The 18,814-nt window shown below is 40.6% G+C and overlaps 1 protein-coding gene across 1 annotated transcript in view; it reads left to right on the top strand.

Annotated features, from left to right (window-relative positions):
- fam172a (family with sequence similarity 172 member A) overlaps positions 1-9,458 on the top strand; it is a 148,190-nt gene extending 138,732 nt beyond the window's left edge. Inside the window, exon 11 of the mRNA XM_054610645.1 lies at positions 7,023-9,458. Within this exon, the coding sequence (XP_054466620.1) occupies positions 7,023-7,043 (21 nt within the window). The 3' untranslated portion in view covers positions 7,044-9,458. The remainder of the gene's footprint in view (positions 1-7,022) is intronic.
- Positions 9,459-18,814: the final 9,356 nt, after the last annotated feature.

Raw genomic sequence — 18,814 nt, forward strand, 5'->3', positions numbered from 1 at the left:
ATACGCATGCATGCAGTGCCTCCACTAATGGACAGTCTTTGTGGGGGCCTCTCTTTTCAGCCATGCTGCTTTTGAGACACATTGTGCCCGGGCATAGAAACAGAAGCTCTCCATTGCCCCTCAATAGGCCAAAAACAAAACCGTGTCAGGCGAGCTAGCAGCCCCTGAGTGTTTGCCATTTAAGTCCCGACCAATGGTGGTGCAGATGGAACAAAAGGGCCTGGACAGGGAAGGAGGCCTACACTGTTTACAGTGCTAATGTCTGGGTGGCACTCTCAACAAGGCCCCTCCATACACATACATGTGTACGCACACTCAGTCACTCAATCTCTCTTTTTCTATGTCTCTCTCTGTCACATACGTACAATGAATCAACAGGTATACGCGCATGTTTAAAACAAAAAACTGACAGTCAATCTTGGACGTAGTAGTGAACATTTGTCCTCCATAACGGATAAGCAAGAGAAGAACGGTTTATAATCAATTATAATGTGAATGTTGTGCATCTGATTGTTTTGCAAAGCTGCTGAATTATTTCTGTTACAAAGACAAGTCATAATTGTGTGTTTCTTGGTATTGTCAGATGGATTTGTTTGTTATGAGCAAATGGTGTGCTTGGACTATAATTTCAAATTATCCCTTTTAACCAAATTACATATTTTATGTAATTTTGTCATTAACTCTATACAGATTGTTCTCTTTCTTTTTATCCAAATGGCTTCCTGATGAAACAAGACACAATGTCCTGTCGGTGATATTAAGAAATAATTTGATTGTTAGTTTAATTAAAACTGTTTTATAGTCATTCGGTTTTTCATTCGTTTCATATTGACTGATTGTACTGTAGAGGCAAATTCATAGACATTTATTTTCCCATGCTGCTTATATATAGTGCTAACTTGAATATTCAATTTTATTTGAATGCACTTAAATCATTATTCAATGTCATTATTATAAAAAAATTTAGAAGGAAATGAAAAAAGGTGCAACTGAGCTGTCTTGCTCTTGTTCCAAAGTGTCATCGCCAGTAAAAGAACTGACATTGAGAGTTGCTGTCAGAGGCGAGGTCATGTTTGGGCTTTGGATTCTCACCGAAGAGGAGTGGGGAGAGTCTGACATTGGTATCAAATAACTTGTGCTGTCCTTGGACCAGGGTTATCTTGTAAATACTGCGCTCCAAGTCTATAAAAGCAAGGGTCCTTTATGATGGCCAAGGCCACTCATTCACGTTAAAATAAAAAAGCACTCAGTGCAGTCTGGGTATGGAAGGCGCGTGGGGAAGGATAGATGAAGGAAGGGAACTGAAGGAGAAAGGAGAAGTACACTGTCGCACTGTCTTTTGTGTGGAGTCCTTGTTGTCTGGAATTTCTGGAATTATTATAAGGAATGTAAAGTAGCTTACGTTGGATGATGATTTCAACAAGTTAATGTGATATTCTCCCCTCTCTGGGCTTTCTTTCCATTTTGTTTCCCCATGTCTCTCTTCTGTTTGTATTCTATTCTGAGTAAATACAGAGTCCCCTCAGCGGCCCCTGTAGCTAGTGATTCAGGTTCCTCATCTCTGGATGTGTAATGAGTTCTGCCTTGTTTTTGTCTAACCACAACACACAATAATAAGCAAAGTAATTAAAAGCAGTACGAGGGAGATGGATTTGTGGGGGGCGGGGGAGGGGAGGAGCAGCAGACCCCGCTTACTGACGAGCATCAAAAATGAAATGCATTCGAGAAGCAGCAGTGGTATTACTGGTTTGATGAAATGAGCTCTGTTTTAGTCTTTTTTTTTTTTTTTTAGTCATCATCATATTTAGTGATGCATCTGTGTCTGTCCTGCCCCTGTAGACATTTGAAGGCTTAGTACCGTGCAGATTTTAAAAAAAAAAAATATATATATATATATATAACGACACATAGCATCGCATAAACAAAGTCTGATAATACCTATGTTGCACTGTCTGTCCATTTGACGTGGATGTCTTCACCCGGATTATAAATTGAGAGGTGGTGGTGGCGAGGGGGGTGACTTTAGATTTTTAATTAGCTTTTTGACTGAGGACAACATCTCCATGTTTTGTTGAAGAGGACAGAGTTGCTCTGGCAGCGTGGCTGACCGGCTGTCACCTGCCTGGTCTCTCTCTGACCTCGTCTCCAGTGGCAACATGTCCTACCCCTTTCGACAGACAGCCACGTGGGACAAAATGACATTCCTGACCTTTACGCATGTCGGCAAGCAAGAATGGCAACACGAATAACTGACTGTTTCTTAAGGACAACCATGCACACATAGGAACTCATACACACAGTATCTGCACACACACTGTGCACATACTCTCACACACAGCATAGAAGATCATCTAATATCAGAGAGTGTCAGGGGCGGAAATCCGATCGTCTGACAACCAGGATACAGATAGCGATTCCCCACCGCTGATCCATGCAACAGATAGTTTGCACAAACAGCAGCCCGGCTAAGGTTACAGCCCGCTGGGTCCCGCAGCACAACGCACTGCTCTGCCTCACATTGAGATAAAACAAAAGCTTAGGTTACCGTCGATAGGAAATCGATAAGAAAACACGCTGTTTGTGTTAGATTTTTGATGAAAACTTTGACAAGAGGAAATGAGAAAAATGTTTGCTTCTGCATGCAATAATATCATGTGCATCAGTCCTATTAGGTATTCTGTTTTTGTAATTTTCGCTTCGCAATTACATCATTGCTCATCTCTTTTTTTTAATTGAAGCTCATTAAATGTTTAACCCAAATGTCAGTTTATTTGATTAATGGTATTAATAATTGTTTAAAGGAATTCAACTCGCACAAAGAAAAGTATCATCGCTTTACATTTCCCTTGTCTCGAAATCCTCTTAATAATTTGAATATGTATTTATATTATAAATGAAGTAAAGAGATATGGCCCCCTTCACATCAATGTAATTACGAATCACAAAAAAAGTTTGATTCAAATAAAATAGGCCATTTGTACACAAGCAATTAACTGGTGCGGCTTTAAATAATGTAGCCCAGATGGAACCTAATTATAGTCGGCATGCTTTGATTCTGGCTTTCTGTCGGAGTATCACTCGGGGCGTCACTTTGGCTTTTCAGTCACCTAGCGTTTGTTTTGAAATTTGTGACAATCAGAGCCGATTACCATTTGTAACAGCATGTAGCGTTTGGTGCGAAGGGAAGAAAGCATGGCCCATAGCTATGGAGGAGTTTCCTTGTTTCCTTTTTAACAGCTCAAAACTCTCCTCCTCTGTTCCCTTACCCCATCTGCACACAAATGATAAGAGTGTGCGTTTGTGTGTGTTTGCTGGGGGATCGGGTTGGATGGTAAGGTGTTTTGGGGGGGGGAGGGTACAGTGGGCCTGTGCTACATGTGTGAGTGAATGCACGTTAGAGTGTGTGCCACCCATTAGTAGACGCTAGTGACGTTTGTGTGTGTGTGTGTGTGTGTGTGTGTGTGTGTGTGTGTGTGTGTGTGTGTGTGTGTGTGTGTGTGTGTGTGTGTGTGTGTGTGTGTGTGTGTGTGTGTGTGTGTGTGTATGTTTGTGTCAGCGTCTTGTACCAGTGTAGAGTCACATGGAGATCAAACAGTCAGTCAATTACCTTGAGAGGGCTCCAGTGGCTGTGACAGAGTAGAGGAGGCTAAATATCCTGGATCAAATACTCTCCTCTGACTGTCACATAATGAGGCAGCCTCACCAGGCTCAGACAACACACACAGAATGTTCAAACACGGGGCGCAGGTTAGGCGCCGGACTGAAACTCTGCCGTGACCTGAGCAGAGAGCACGGAAGGGGAGCTTTCACCACAGACCACATACCTGCTTTGTCCTGCACTAAAGTGAACATCATCACGGAGCTCTGTGTGTGTGTGTGTGTGTGTGTGTGTGTGTGTGTGTGTGTGTGTGTGTGTGTGTGTGTGTGTGTGTGTGTGTGTGTGTGTGTGTGTGTGTGTGTGTGTGTGTGTGTGTGTGTGTGTGTGTGTGTGTGTGTGTGTGTGTGTGTTGCCTCACCTCAAGGTTACAGCCATCATCATTCTAGAAAGAAAATGCAGAAATAATCTCTGTTAAGCTTGCCATTGCCTAATGCTAATTACAAACACATTGTGAAAGTAAAGAGACATTTTTTTTTTCTTCTGTACTTCCCATGACAATACCCGATGTTATGGAGCGCACAGTAACACCATTATTGCATTTCCAATAAATGAGGACATAATTGCATTGACGATAAACTTTTATTAAATGAATGCAATTACAATGATGTTAAAATTAGCACATGCAGCTTAATTGATTTGCAGTTAATGCAAGAAAGCACACATAAATACACAAGGCCTTTGATTTTCAAAGTTTGATCAGTTAAATACAAGATACAAGTTGTAATTAAACTGGTTAAAATGGAGCCGCCCTTCGTCTGTTATATCTTGTTTTAACAATACTTAAATCAATTGCTCTTATAAAATAACCCAAAAAAAGTATCCGATGAAAAACTTTTCCAGTAAGGGAGTAATATTGGGGATAAAATAGTACTCAACGGCTGTTTATGGGTTCACTCTACACACAAGATTCAGCCAGATGACACTTCATCGATCCCCATATCTTTTAAAGATATTACTTTGATTTGTGGCATAGCTGAGCTAATTCTCTCTCTCTCTCTCTCTCTCTCTCTCAGTCTTTAGTGGCTAGTGGAGCCTGGTCGTTGGGGTTCCTCCTCTAAATCAGTCGTCACATCTTAGCTTTGACAACATCCATTAGGTTCGACACACTTTGGCTATTAAAGGAAGGGTGGACGTAAGCTGTTAAAGGCCTATTTAAGCCAGTGAGTGAGTGGGTTTATGCCTCTATGTGTGTGAGTGTTGTTGGGTGGGGTGGGGTGGATGAGCGCCACCATATATAGAGGGGTGGAGCTTAACTCCAGAGTCATTGGAGGGGCACAGGCTCATCTGCATATTGGCACAGAGACGCCCCCCTGGTGAACCCGGACTGCGATGGGATAGGGTGGAGAGGCTGGCGGCGTTCCGGAGGAGTTCACCACCAGTTCAGGGTGAATGAGAGAACGCTGCGGCATTGATCGCTTCTGCGGGAGAAAGAAAAGGACAAAACAGAAGTAAAAACTCTAGTGAGGGAGAGAGCGATGAGACGGGGAAAATGGAGGAGGTGGAAAAACATCACAATGCCTCAAATTGGATATAAATGATAGATTAGAGGTGTGAGAGGGCTGTGTCTTTGTTTTCCAGGGGAGGGTGTTATGTTGAGCCCTACACAGGTATCAGAGTCACTGAGAGTGCAGGTTATTGACTCCCATGATTGCCAGGCCAGTAAATTTAACCCAAGGCACTGGCTGCAGTCTGCTCGCTGTTTAGCGCGCAGCACAGTCCCTTATCTCAGAGTGATCGGGAACCCCTTACATACTCGTACACACAGCACCAACAACTGAACCAAAATCCACACTCAGACCCCAAACCTACCCCCGGTCTAACAATCATACACACAAAACACACACGTGCACGCACACCGTCTCCATTAATGCGTCCAGCCAGGGGTCAATATAATAAACATGGGGTCAGTGCAGTGGTCATCAGAGGCCCGTCTATGGTGAGAGAGCCTTTAAGGGGCTTCCTAATTGTATCCCTATGGCCTTCTAGTCTAGCTTTTTATAGCCGATCGCATGTACACAGAGGAGAAACGAGGAGAAAGGTTCTGAAGAGAGGAGCAGAAGTAAAGTGGTATTTTTTTTAATGTACTACTGATTTGACTCATCCACAAGGGTCATGGTGTTCAATTCTTTTGTTCTGTGACCAGTTGTTTTCTTACAACCCTAACTGATTTCAGATACTAAGCTTATCGGTTTTTTTAATCCTCCCGAGAAAATTGTGGAGACACATTTTAATTTGCTTATCTTGAAAACAAATGCAGGTCCCAACAACAACAACAAAAAACAGTCTTATGTGTGCAAATAAGGATTCAAAAAAGAAAAAACTCATTACTTCAAGGCTTGTATTCACTCATCCCTCAGTCTGTAAACACATGTAAATTTTCCTTAGATCCATCTATCAAGGGATGAAACTCTTAATATCATCCCGCAGCAAATCTATTCTTTCTCCGAGAAACAAGAGGGCAGCTCAATATGGCTTCTCAAGTCCAGTTACAGTTGTGTTGCTAAGCAGCTGAGCTGCTAGCCAGCGGCGGCAGAAACAAGCCATTATCTGTTGGCGCTCCTGCTGAACGGTTAGCGAGCAGGAGTAAGAGACAAGTAGGGCAACAGCTGCAGCCACGATCTGTCCTCATCATGGATGCTTCGATGCAGAGCCGAGGTGTTCTGTAGCAGGACTAGCCGGCGTAGGACAAACATAGACACTGCCTTTGAGTTTGGGAGCTAAAACAATCTGTCCAGCGATACCCTTACCCCTGAGGCAAGCAGGAACCCGACGCGCATGTACCAGATTTCAAGCTTCAGTGTGACCCCAACTTTGGGAACTGGCTAACCTGGAGGAGGTCAGAGGGAAACCCAGCCCTTCTGCCTCCCCCCCATCACCACCACCACCACCACCAGACCACTTGATATGCTCGCCAGTAACCTCTCTCCAGCTTCTGTCTTGCCTATCCTCAATCAGGCCTTTAGAATGAATGACTACCGCTCCACTGGTTTTGCTTAGTGCCCCCATTGTGCATAACTCTGGTTTTGTAGGAAGGCCTGAGATGGAAAGTGCAGGTGGTGTTGATTATCAGGTGTCCACTTGGATAACATATTAAGACTGTCCCTTTGGATTAATAGGTCATAGGCTGTCATGGCTCTCATGCAAAAGGCCTTAGACTTGCATGGAGCAATGCAGTGCATTGTGAAAGGGTTGAGCCTTACGACACTAAAAATCTCATCTAATGGTATTTGTTTATTTTGTTAACTTTTTTAACCTGCAGAGCTACATTTTTTGCTCTTTCTTCTCTTTCTACAGCTTTAATGTAAGCAGATATGTTGTAACCCCTACTCATGCTTGTGTTTATGTGTGGATCTTTTACATTTAGGCACAGAGCGTCACGAGCTGACCTCCTGGATGAGTTTCAACTCCATCTTCAGGTTCTTCAGCGAGATCCTGGAGGCGAAAGAGGACGAGGAGGCAGTGGAGACCTCCAACATCGTCACCACACGCAGCAGCTCCCTCAAAAACAAACACCAAGATTTGTAGAGGACCGATTCAAATGGCATGTGAACAAGAGGAGAGGGAGGACGGATGCAAGAGATTAAAGAGAGGGATGCAGAAAGGGAAGCCAAGGTTCCAGATCTTCTCTGCTATTTTTCTCGCTCTGTAACGTCCCTCCATCTTTCTCTCCTCATTGTTCTCCCCGAGTGTCATTTCTCTCCCTTCCAGCCCTCCCTGGCTGTGCACACACACATAGCCTTGTTGTTGTAAGAGACAAGAGTACGGGGTCACCGTGTATACATCACAATAACGTTTTGCATTACTTCTAGATGAGCGCAACTGTCAAAGCAATATGGTCTTGAGTGTTAGCGCTTCCCGTGGGCTGTGGCCTGGCTGCGGGTACGGGCCACGGCAACAGAGATTAAGGCTGACAGGCGCTGTGTACAATGCGCTGTGGTGCACCTCTAATTGTCCTGACATCAGCCTGAACTGAGCTAATGCCCCGCCTGCCCTCCAGTCTGCACCGCTCAGCCTCTCCCTCTCCCCCCCCTGGTCCTAAAGCCTGGGCTTCTTACACCGCCATCAGCTCGTGCTGTATGGTTTGCTATGCTGAGGTTCAATATCATTTAAACCTGATCAGTGCCCATCTTCTGCTTTTATTAAAGCCCTTACCCACCAGAAAATGTTTGTGTGAACACACTCTTAACTGGCATTTGTTTTGTTTTAACAAAGGGAGTTGTTTTCATGACTTCTTCATTCCCAACTCCTCCGCACATGCAGTCCGTTTTTTAAACTGGACTTTTCTCATTCAGCTGTGTGTAAAATGTGGTTCAACTCCGTGCCAGATATTTCTGTGCTTATGAGATTTATTTTTCTTAACTTTGGGCTAAATTTGAATGCAATGTCTCAAACACACATTCACATTATTTGCTTTTTTATTTTTTTCTAATATTAAGCCAATACTTGAGCTTAGGTGTTTACTTTGGAATAACTCTAGCATTGACTTGAAAAACTATGGAAAGTCCATCTCTCTGTGTTTATTATAAATATGTTTCTCTTTTTTTTCCAATTTGATATCCTTGAAATTGATGTCTCCAGATGATTGAATGTGATGAAACAAATAAAACCAACACAACCTGTGCTGAATATGGAAAATTCAGGACACTGAGCATATTTAAAATTACTTAAAGTCAAGCATCAAAATGGGTTTGAGGGATTTCTCATTTCAACAGGAGCCAGAAGTCAGCTCACAACACTCATAAAGCCTCAATATATCGACTTACACGTGTCAGGAAATCCAAGATTTCAATATTATTCTAAGCCTGAATGATATTTCTTTAGATGTTGGAGAAATGTAACATATCTATTTTTTCCTCCCACCAAAGCACTCTTCTTGTGTACTTAGAAGTGACAAAGTCAGCTCCCTGCTCAGCTGCACATAATCTGCCTATGTGACACAAACATGATATGAATTTTCCACAAGGCTGGTGTGCTTTATAAACCACTCAAGGCTTAATGGAATACATTTCTAATGTGTCATGACATTAGGAAAAACTCAAACCGGATACTAAATCTTATGATACCTTAGACACATTCTCAAATATATACCTTTTTTTTTTTTTTTTTCTTAACTTCAAATAGTTCCCATTGTTAAACTTTTATACTGTGAAATCCTGCCTCTCCTGTCCACTGTGTGCATGGTTTAAGGCTTTTGTGGATTATCTTTCCGCTGTAATGAGACAACTGTGGCTGATGGTTGCAGGCCTAATTTCCTTTTAATTTGATTCAGATCTCTCCAGGTTTGAGCAAAGAAGTTGGCTTATTATTTGATTTGATGAGTTTCGTTTCAAGATACCATTGCTCATCTTTCTGCTTTTCAGCTGCAATCAGTTCATTTTCCTCTCCATAATTTGTATATTGTTGCCTTAGGAATAAACAAGACTATGTTCACTGTTTTTAATAATATCCAGCAAGCCATATGTGAATGGAACTAAAGATGTAAGAGCAGCCTAAATCCAAAGCACAGCCTGCAAATAAAAGGGGACTAATTTTGTCTATTGCTCTCGAAGTCTTTATATTTTGCAGATGGTTTATATGTTATATTGGTTTAGGAAACAGGGCTGTTTTGTTTTATCTCATACGTCTTTGGATTTTATGAAACCGCTGTCGGGTCACATATTTTTGTAATATTCTCAAATGTTTTTCTCATTGTCTTTTGACCCATCTTTGGTTTTTAACCGGCTGTCTTAAAATGATTTTAAAGTTGATTTCATTTTTCGCAATTAACCTATTAAACCTGTCGAAACCAAATAAAATGAACTTTTGCATCTTATTTTTTTCTTTTTAAAAAAAAAAACTGTCCATATTTTCCTATTTTATTGTTTTGATTTTTTATTTCGTTTTTCTTTTATTCCCTCGTGTTTTTCTTGCAGAAGTAGGCTCTGTTACTGGTGCAGAACAGCGCACATTAGGAATGTGTGTGTGGGGAAAATAAATCAGCAGAACTAGAAGTCAGGTGCGACTGAACCGAAGAGACTCAGAGAAGTGGCCGAAATGTAAAGAAAAAGTCTCTGAAATCTACCCGAGAGGTGAGACAGAGTCACAGTGTTGCAGTGGGATGCTCGTGTTTCTAAACAGTTAAAAGCACCAATTTCGCAAATCTTCAATGTGTCTTTTCTTTTTTCTTTTTTTTTTTTTTTTTTTTAAAGTTTAGTGGTAGATAAAAGTTTGACAATTTAAAATATGTCCTATATCTTCAAACTAATTGCACCGACAGTGGGTGAGTAAGTAAGTAAGTCACTAAGTGTGTCAAAAGGAAAAACACACTATAAACAGTAATTCCTTTAACTCTTGTTGGTCATTACTTTTGGCAAAGTGACCCCCCTCTCCAGCTCAGCGAGGTTTTACAGCATCATTTGTTTTCACACGGTGAAACCGATCAGGTCATTAAACGCCCCCTCAATAAATCTTTAGAAATCTTTTCCATTAACCCCTGAACAACAAGTGAAACCAGGCGAGTCCCCCTCACACCGTGTCAGGCCACTGATTAAAGAGAGACATTCAAAGAAACACAACTTTCTCTCTTTAAAAAAAAAAAATCTTCCTAATGAGAGTACTATCTAATTTAACAATACTGTAATATTGAGAAAGCAAATTCATGTATAAGGGATTATTCTCACATTTATATTAAATAAACATGCCTTCTTTTCCAAAGCAATGATGAAAGTATGACCTCCAGTCAACGACCATCAAAGGCAGATGCATAATACACGAAATGAATCAGATATCAGGAGTTTATTTAACGAGTTAAGAATTGTTCAATAGCTTTTTATATTTTATCGATTATAATAATGCATCATAAAAAAGGCTGTTTTAAAAGTAAGTTTGGTTCAAAACTGCGTCAAGAGTTTGGGATTTTCTTAATTTGCTCATCTGCAATCCTGTTTCCTAGCATTTAGACACACACACACACACACACACACACACACACACACACACACACACACACACACACACACACACACACACACACACACACACACACACACACACACACACATAGAAGCAGCCTGATGCGTTTCTGTCTCTTTTACTCGCTAGAAGTTCTCCCAGCGTGTGGATGTATAACTGGTCTGACTGGTTTGATTACAGGTTTCACTGCCACACACAGTCACAGACAGATTCATATCTGCAACAGAAAAAGGCATCTTTAGGATGGAAATGGGGGGTCCTGTGCTGTAATGGCACATATGGGGGAGGAGTGGCTGGGTGGGTTTGAGGAGGGTCCTTGAACCCCCTGTGCCTCTGCCACAGCCTGATATTTCAATTTTTACTTTTAAGAGAGTTGTTGTCACGCTTGCTTGCACTGGCCCACTCTGATATGCACGTCGTCCTCGCAGAAGATGAACTCTTTCCAAAGGAACCAGGCGAAGTTGGTGTGTCACCCCTCTGACAGCCTCCTCCTCCTCCTCCTCCTCCTCTTCTTCTTCTTCTTCTTCTTCTTCAGCACTCCTCCAGCGGATCACTGTCAGATCACTATTTGCATAATTATATGCTCGGCTCAGAAGAGAAAACTAACCCCCACATTTTACGGGTCAACTAACTGCAACAATCAATGTTTTATCGGGTATACTAAGGGAGAATATCTCTAACAACCACGGTGGAGGAACTCTCTTTCTCTCCTTCTCTATCAATTCAATTACTTTATTGGCATGACTGCTTATCAGAAACAATATTTTCCAAAGCAGTTTAAAAAATGTAAATTCACCCCCCACCCTTGCTTCAAGAAAGACTCTCTCTCTCTCTCTCTCTCTCTCTCTCTCTCTCTCAGTACGTGAGCAAATACTTTTTCATCCATTGACTGAGGGAGAATGTCTGGCTTAAGCTTGGAGCTGCATTCAAGATTGTATCCCTTCTTCTCTTCCCCTATTCTGCCCCCTTTTTCTTTCTTTCTTTACTGTGTTGTTTTGCTCAGCAGATGAGGTCTTCAGTATGAGGCCCGTGTACCAGAGCACAGGACCCACTGGCCGGTTTCGTTAGACATCATTACATATTCATTGACTTGCAGAGAAACCATTTAATCCAGTGGAAACAACTCCTCTCTGCCTCTCGATTCTAAGAAGGAGACGACAGACTTCACATTTAGGAAAGAGTTAGACTTTATTCTTTATTCTTGTGCAGCAGAGATGCGTCTGTGCACAGGTGTTGCACAAACCTGCGAATACACATGTACTTTTCATTTATCTATGTTTAATTACATGCATATATACGTGTGTGCGTGTTTGTTATGCACAACTGCGAGAAAACACCATTATGGAGTTCCTTTCCATTAAAGTTTTTTGTTTTTTTAAGTCAATCCACACAAAAGGGAACTATTGCAAGACTTGTTCTATGATGCTCCCCTTCACATATAACATATATCCCTCTGCTCTCACCTGTCTTGGGGCTCCTGTGTAAAGTGAGGCTGTCATGTGTGGAAAATAAGCAAAGCAAATTCGGCCATTCCAGCAAGAATTGCAATTCCCTCAGTTATTATAAGAAGAGCCAGGCTTGGAGTGAGGTGAACAAAAAAAGCCTTCAGAGAACCCAAATCACCAAGAACCACAACCAGGCTGCAGGAGCATAAGAGGAATATCAGCCTACTGGGAGGGTCGTGGTGGTTATTTCGTTGGTGTTTTTCTGTTTCTCGGGTTTTCTGTTTAATAAGTGGCCACTACATCAGCGACATGGCCTAATGTGCTTGAGGATCCTGGCATGTAAGAACTCTGGTTGTGGGACAGCTGCTGGCAGAGCCGTTTTACGGTGTTCAGTCCATTTGGCTTTAATGGCAGCTTTCAGGCGGACTGCTACTCCATCCCCCTCAATTACACCTCCTCTGATACTCTGTGGCCTGAGGACTCCTGCAGTAAAAAAAAAAAAAAAAACACCCTCTGAAATGCAATACATTTGAAGAATGGGCTCTGACTTTTAAGATTTGGGGCCTGATGATTCCAGTGAAGCAGTGTTAGGCAACCAGTGATGGAGGAGGTATAACACAGCTCATTGGCCTAGTTTAACAGGCCACCGACGGCTGGCTGAGGGGAAATTGGTCATTTAGTCTTGATGAATGGCAGGATAAAGGGACTCTGGTACAGGCCTGTGGTCGGGCCTTCCTCAGTCTATAAAATGCCACTGGATATCAGAGAACTTAAGACGTATAATGTGTGTTATATGTAGCACAGTATCGACAAATGTCAATGTTTTATTCTGTGTTTTCTCGTGTCTTCTTCTAAGAACCTACAAAAAGAAACGTTCATTGTGATGCCATAATAATACAGGTCCTTTGGGTATTTCTTCACAATACAAATACAAGGTTGAAAGGAGCTGGATTTACTTGAGATATCAGACTCTTTTATTTTTATTTTTTTGTCTTTTTCAACGCTTTAATAGCCCTGTTAGGTAGTTTTATTTATTTTTAAACCATCGATTAAAATACAAACGGTGTTTGTAAACAGAGGACCACTAATTAAAAATCATCATCATTATAAGTTATAAAATGCATTCATTTTTTTGTGTATTTTCTTAAGTTGATATTTCTACTTAAATTACTCATCGACCAAGTTTATACACTTTGCTAAAATATTATAAGAAATGATATGAAATTATAAAATATAAATGCCTTATTTTAAATTGTACTGTATAAATCTAAAGTGCATTCTATATTTTAACAGGTGCCCAAATAAATTAATTTATTTTACGAAATACAAAATACAATTATTGAATTCATAACCTCCTGAAAAATCCGTTATCATATAGGACGCTTTTGTATAGTCTCTACATGGATTTTACTAAAATACAATTATACAATAAAAATATTAAACGAAAATGCAAGAGGTAGTAGTTAAGACGGTGCACAAAATAATCTCATACGAAGATACAGAAAGCAAGTCTTTATGTAATTGTTTGTATTCGTAGTTTCTTTCAAAGTTTAGTCTGATAAAGGCAGAGTGGACTTTTCATCGGAAAGTGTCTAAAAGTCAATTTTATAGCGAGAAAAAGAGATCAATTCTCCTTACAAACCATCTTATTACACTATAACCAACCCCAGAACTGTATTTTCATCCATGAGAAAAATAAAACAAGTGCTCAGTATTTTTCTCAGCCAACATGATAAATCGAAGAAGGTCACCTGCATATGAAACAACAATTTCTTGCACTTAAAGCAACGAAATAATGAGGGATTTCCAGAAATCCTTAATGTACAATCCTCCCTAAATCAATATCGCATTGGAGTTGGTGAGATATGGATTAGTTGTCGGTTACTTACACTGCCTTTGTCTATTAAAGACTCATATTATGTATACAAACATATTTATCTTAAATATTTCTGAAAACGTTAAAAGTTATTACATCTGACAGAGTTCAAATGAGTCAGAATTCTCTGTTTCATTTCCTCTTGTTTGGTAAATGGTGTTTATTTAAATATTGTATTATCTCAAGAGTTCAATATAGACTGAGAGATGTGTTGAAACAACTATGTTTCAGTAAACCACGCTTTTCCCTCCGTCTTCTCTCTTTTGGGTTTAAAATCTCTGGAAGAAAAAAAAAAACCAGACTGCAACGCGATATTAAATCACACATTATAGATGAGTTTCATCATGTGGACTCAGCCCTCCGAGGATAAACACGGCAGTGCGTGAGGTGAGAATATGATCCAAGTTATTATTACTGTGGGAGAGGCCTTTTCCCTGCATCCTCATTACATCCAGACCAAAAAAAAGAGATGAAGGTCTAAATGAAATTATTGCCATCCAATGAACTCAAATTAGCCAGGCCACACCATGACAGACAGCTCGGATGGAGAGAGAGGAGGGGTGGAGGAGAATAGGTGGAGGATTGGCAGGTGTATGGTTTGATGTGCATTTCATGGTTTGCAAAGTGAAGTTGGGTTCATTTTGAATCTGGAGTTAATATACTTGTGTTATTAAAGGGCCTGCAGTCACCTTGCAGCCTATAACCCCTCCCTCCCTTACACTTTGTTCCCATCTATTTCGTTTCTTTATCAGCCATTCAAATACAACGTTTCCCTGTCTCTCCCTCCACAATCTCTCCATCCTGGTTGAATAGCTTTCTTTCTATGCTGAGGTCCTCATTGTGTTCGCTACCTGAGTCAGCAGGGAGGATGAAAAGAGGAGAGTTTTGACGGAGGAAAGGGGTAGTTTGACATGCAGGGAGGGATGAGGAGATGAGTGGATTTACCTGCTCCTCCGGTGGGGAGCTGTGATAGGCTGTGTGAAGTTAACCACACAGCGGCCAACTCCACTTTATTGCTGTTTATCCCTCCAGCAAAAGCTGTCAGGAGGTGACAGATTGGCAGCAGCTCTAATCAGAGCCTCTTCCTCCTCTCTGCTCGTTCTCTCACAAATGCCATTTATTCTGTCATACATATAATGTATATACAGGTAAAGTGCAGCTTTTTTTATTTTTTACCATTCGAACAATGTCGAAATAGTTGTTCAAAGGTTTCATTATTTTGTATCCAACGAGAAGCTAAACATGTGATTAAAAATGAAATAAAGATTTAGGGTTGAATTGTATTTATTTAAAACTATTTTCATCGGACAGAACTTGAAGCAAACCTTTGAATTGCGGATGCAAAAATGTTTTCTTCTTTAGAAACCCATATTTCAGTCTAAATACCATAATAATAATAATTATAATAATTATAATAATAAACGGACACAATTAAAACTAAAATATTGTCTTTATTCTACAGAAACTGTAACGAATGCTGCTCATTTCTTGCAACTGTCGTGTAAAAGAAAGTAAGTTCATAATGACATCGATGTGAAAATTACTAATACAAGTTTTTTTTCTGTAGTTTATCGATCAAAAAGATACATAAAACAATATTCTTTGATCTTTTCAAGATGAAAAACTATTTTTCTTTATACTACACACCGTGCAACCTCGTATGTCTATAACTATATTTCATATGTTTGTACAGCATTACAATTCCAGTTCAATAAATTAACCACAAAATGTTTTAACCAAATTTTCAACCTTTAATAAGTGCATTGATTTTATTATCAACCAATATGTGTGTGTGTGTGTGTGTGTGTGTGTGTGTGTGTGTGTGTGTGTGTGTGTGTGTGTGTGTGTGTGTGTGTGTGTGTGTGTGTGTGTGTGTGTGTACATGATTACTGTCAAATCAATCGGCAAGCACAATAACTTCAAGTGCATAAAAAAAATATATTTAATATATTTCTAAAAGCACGACATCCAGCCTCAGCTGCCAGAGTTCCACGCAGAGCCTGAATAACTGAATAACACACCAGTGGACCTGAAGCTATATTTCACTCATCCTTCAGTGGGATTGGTGCTTATCTCTTATCTCGCCAACACAGCTGACCTGCAGGCCGCAGCTTCAGAGGTGTGTTTGTGTTGAGGTGTTGACCTGTCAGGGGGGACTTGTTAGGACTTTAACTCCAAACTGCTGGCGGTCTGCAGACATCCGGGGGTGGCATCGATTTGAAACTTGTCCTGTCTAATTTGATGATAACATCCAGCCTGGCCCGTCGCAGCACCATGGACAGCGCACTGTCTTGACCTTGCCTTGCTATCAAATTACCCCCGTCTGGGCCACGATGGGAGCCCAGCACCAACTTTACTATAGGCTGAGAGAGAGAGAGAGAGAGAGAGAGAGAGATAGAGAGACACAGACAGAGAGAGAGAGAGAGAGAGAGAGAGAGACACACACAGAGAGATAGAGGCTGAGAGAGAGAGACAGAGAGAGAGAGAGAGAGAGAGATTTCTGCTTCTTTTACCAGAAACAAATCTCCTCTGAAGCCAGTGCTTACACTCTGTAATACAAGAGGAGGTTGTCGGTTTTACACCGCCTATGTAAACAATACTCATTCACGCTGACACAAAGACTTTATTCTGTGTTTTCTGTCCTTAAAGGAACTGTCCTCCTCCAGTTTAATACCATGTAGTAAATTAAGTTAAATGAAGTGGATTTCAAACTGGCCATATTACTCTGGTGTTATAGAAACATTAAATAAACTTCTTGAAGTAGTTGAGCAAGTAAAACATTGATATATATATATATATATATATATATATATATATATATATAAAGACCCCTACCAAAAGAAGAAATCTTTCATTGTAAATGTTGTATATGCAAACGTACACAAGTGTTATGAGTAAAATGCACTAAAGGTATCAAGTGAGTGAGTTTTCAATGCATCATTGTGGCTGATGAATAAATGTCCTAGTGGCATTTTATAGTTGGAGTTGGTTGAGCTACTGTTAGTTCATTTTAACTGTAACAATGCAACATAACAAAATCTATTATATATCGTGTATGTGAAATCTGAATTTTCTAACTAGTTACTTCAACAATCAAGTATATGAAAGAACAAGTAAAAAAAATGATCTTAGTTGCGTTCCACCACTGTATTTCTCAAATGAATATATTTAAAAAAAAACGATTTTATGCTTAAAGATCATTCAGAGCATACTTTGCAGGTTAAAATGTGCATCTAGCAGATTGAAAGAAAACCATCCACTTCGACAGATTATTAAAAAGTCATCTCACTATCACACCATCTTCAGAGAAAAGCAACAGTTCTCCATGCACCAGTCAAACCCAACAGAATATGTACAGTACATAAAGCAGTGCGTGAGAAAACAAGCAATTTATATTTTGCAAATGTCCTCAGAGTAGTTACACCCTATCAGCTGGTGCACATACTGTGGTAACAAGTTGATTTGGGAACCAGAATGTCTAAAGTTTGAGAGAGAGCCCAAGGCACTGACGGGAGGGGGATTTACTGGTGGAGAAAGAGAGAGAAAGAGAGAGAGAGGCTGTTTGATGGAGCTCTACAGCTTTGAGACAGCTTGTTAATTAAAACCCCAAGAGATGAGGCTCTGCAGCCACCGTCCATATCAGAGCACTGCTAACTATACTGACAGCAAGTTACTTAACAAGCGAGCGACTCAATCCTGCACCGTTTTATCACAGGCAAGCAGTGAGATATTCTAATTCGTTAAAATCCCACTGTGGCGGTGAAATATCTTGTTTTCTACTTAAGAAATTATGACAAACCTCGGTATTCTCTGTCATTCCATGGATGGAGCCCAAATGGCTGCTTATGCCTCAAAATCCTCACACCAGCTTAAATGTGGCAAATTCGATTAAGGAAGGAAATAAAGATATGTCAAAAAAAAAAATGATTGAATTAGTCTAGACATAGGTTGGCTGGTATTAAATTCTTAGCTTTATATTCAGGCATTGGAATGATTTTCAGAAAATCAAAGTAGCTTTGCGGTTTCAGACACATAGGCCTCGATGCAGATACAAAGAGGCAACATGAAGTCAAAACAAAGAGGCTACTCTGTGTGGCTTCTTTTTTCTTTCTTTTTTTTTTTGGTGAATGCTTTTTCTGATCAATTTCAATCGAGGTCACATTCGCTTTGTCCCGATGCATTATTCCGCCTTAATTGAACCCACAACCCGCCCTTTGCCTGCGGGATCTCTGAGCAATTTCAATTCTATATGCATGTGTGAGATGATGGCTTGTTAAGTCGAGGAAAACAAATACCAAGAGAGCCTTACTCAAACACTCAGAATGTATGACGGGCTCATTCATGGCCATTGTTTGGGAAAAAACATAATAATTGAAATGCTGCTTCCCTCTCTCTAATAATGTGTTATCAAAGTGTAGGCCAGCTCATGTAAATAGCAGTAAGAGAAGACGTGGATGAGGTGAAGCATGACTGAGTTTGTGTCTTCTGGGGGCTGCAGGTGGATGAGCCCCGGATACAGTACAAGAGAACCTGCTGTGCTCCACCACCCAGGATGCAATGTGTGTGTGTGTGTGTGTGTGTGTGTGTGTGTGTGTGTGTGTGTGTGTGTGTGTGTGTGTGTGTGTGTGTGTTGGGGGGTAATACAGCTCAATCAACAATGAAACCTCGCCTGTGGGTGGAGAGAGAAAGTCTTTAAACTAGAAGGTCCCAGAATTCAGATTCAAATTCCGAAAAAGTTTTTGTCCCAAAAAACTTGTTCAAGTCTTTGTTTTGAGCCCTCCTGTCCTCATCTGTCTACTGTAACAGTGTGAGCACTTCAGATAATGACACAGTCGATATAATAATGCATCCCTCTCAACTATAAATGCACTATATTTACCGACA

Source organism: Anoplopoma fimbria, chromosome 13, assembly GCF_027596085.1.
Source record: "Anoplopoma fimbria isolate UVic2021 breed Golden Eagle Sablefish chromosome 13, Afim_UVic_2022, whole genome shotgun sequence".
NCBI lineage: Eukaryota > Metazoa > Chordata > Actinopteri > Perciformes > Anoplopomatidae > Anoplopoma > Anoplopoma fimbria.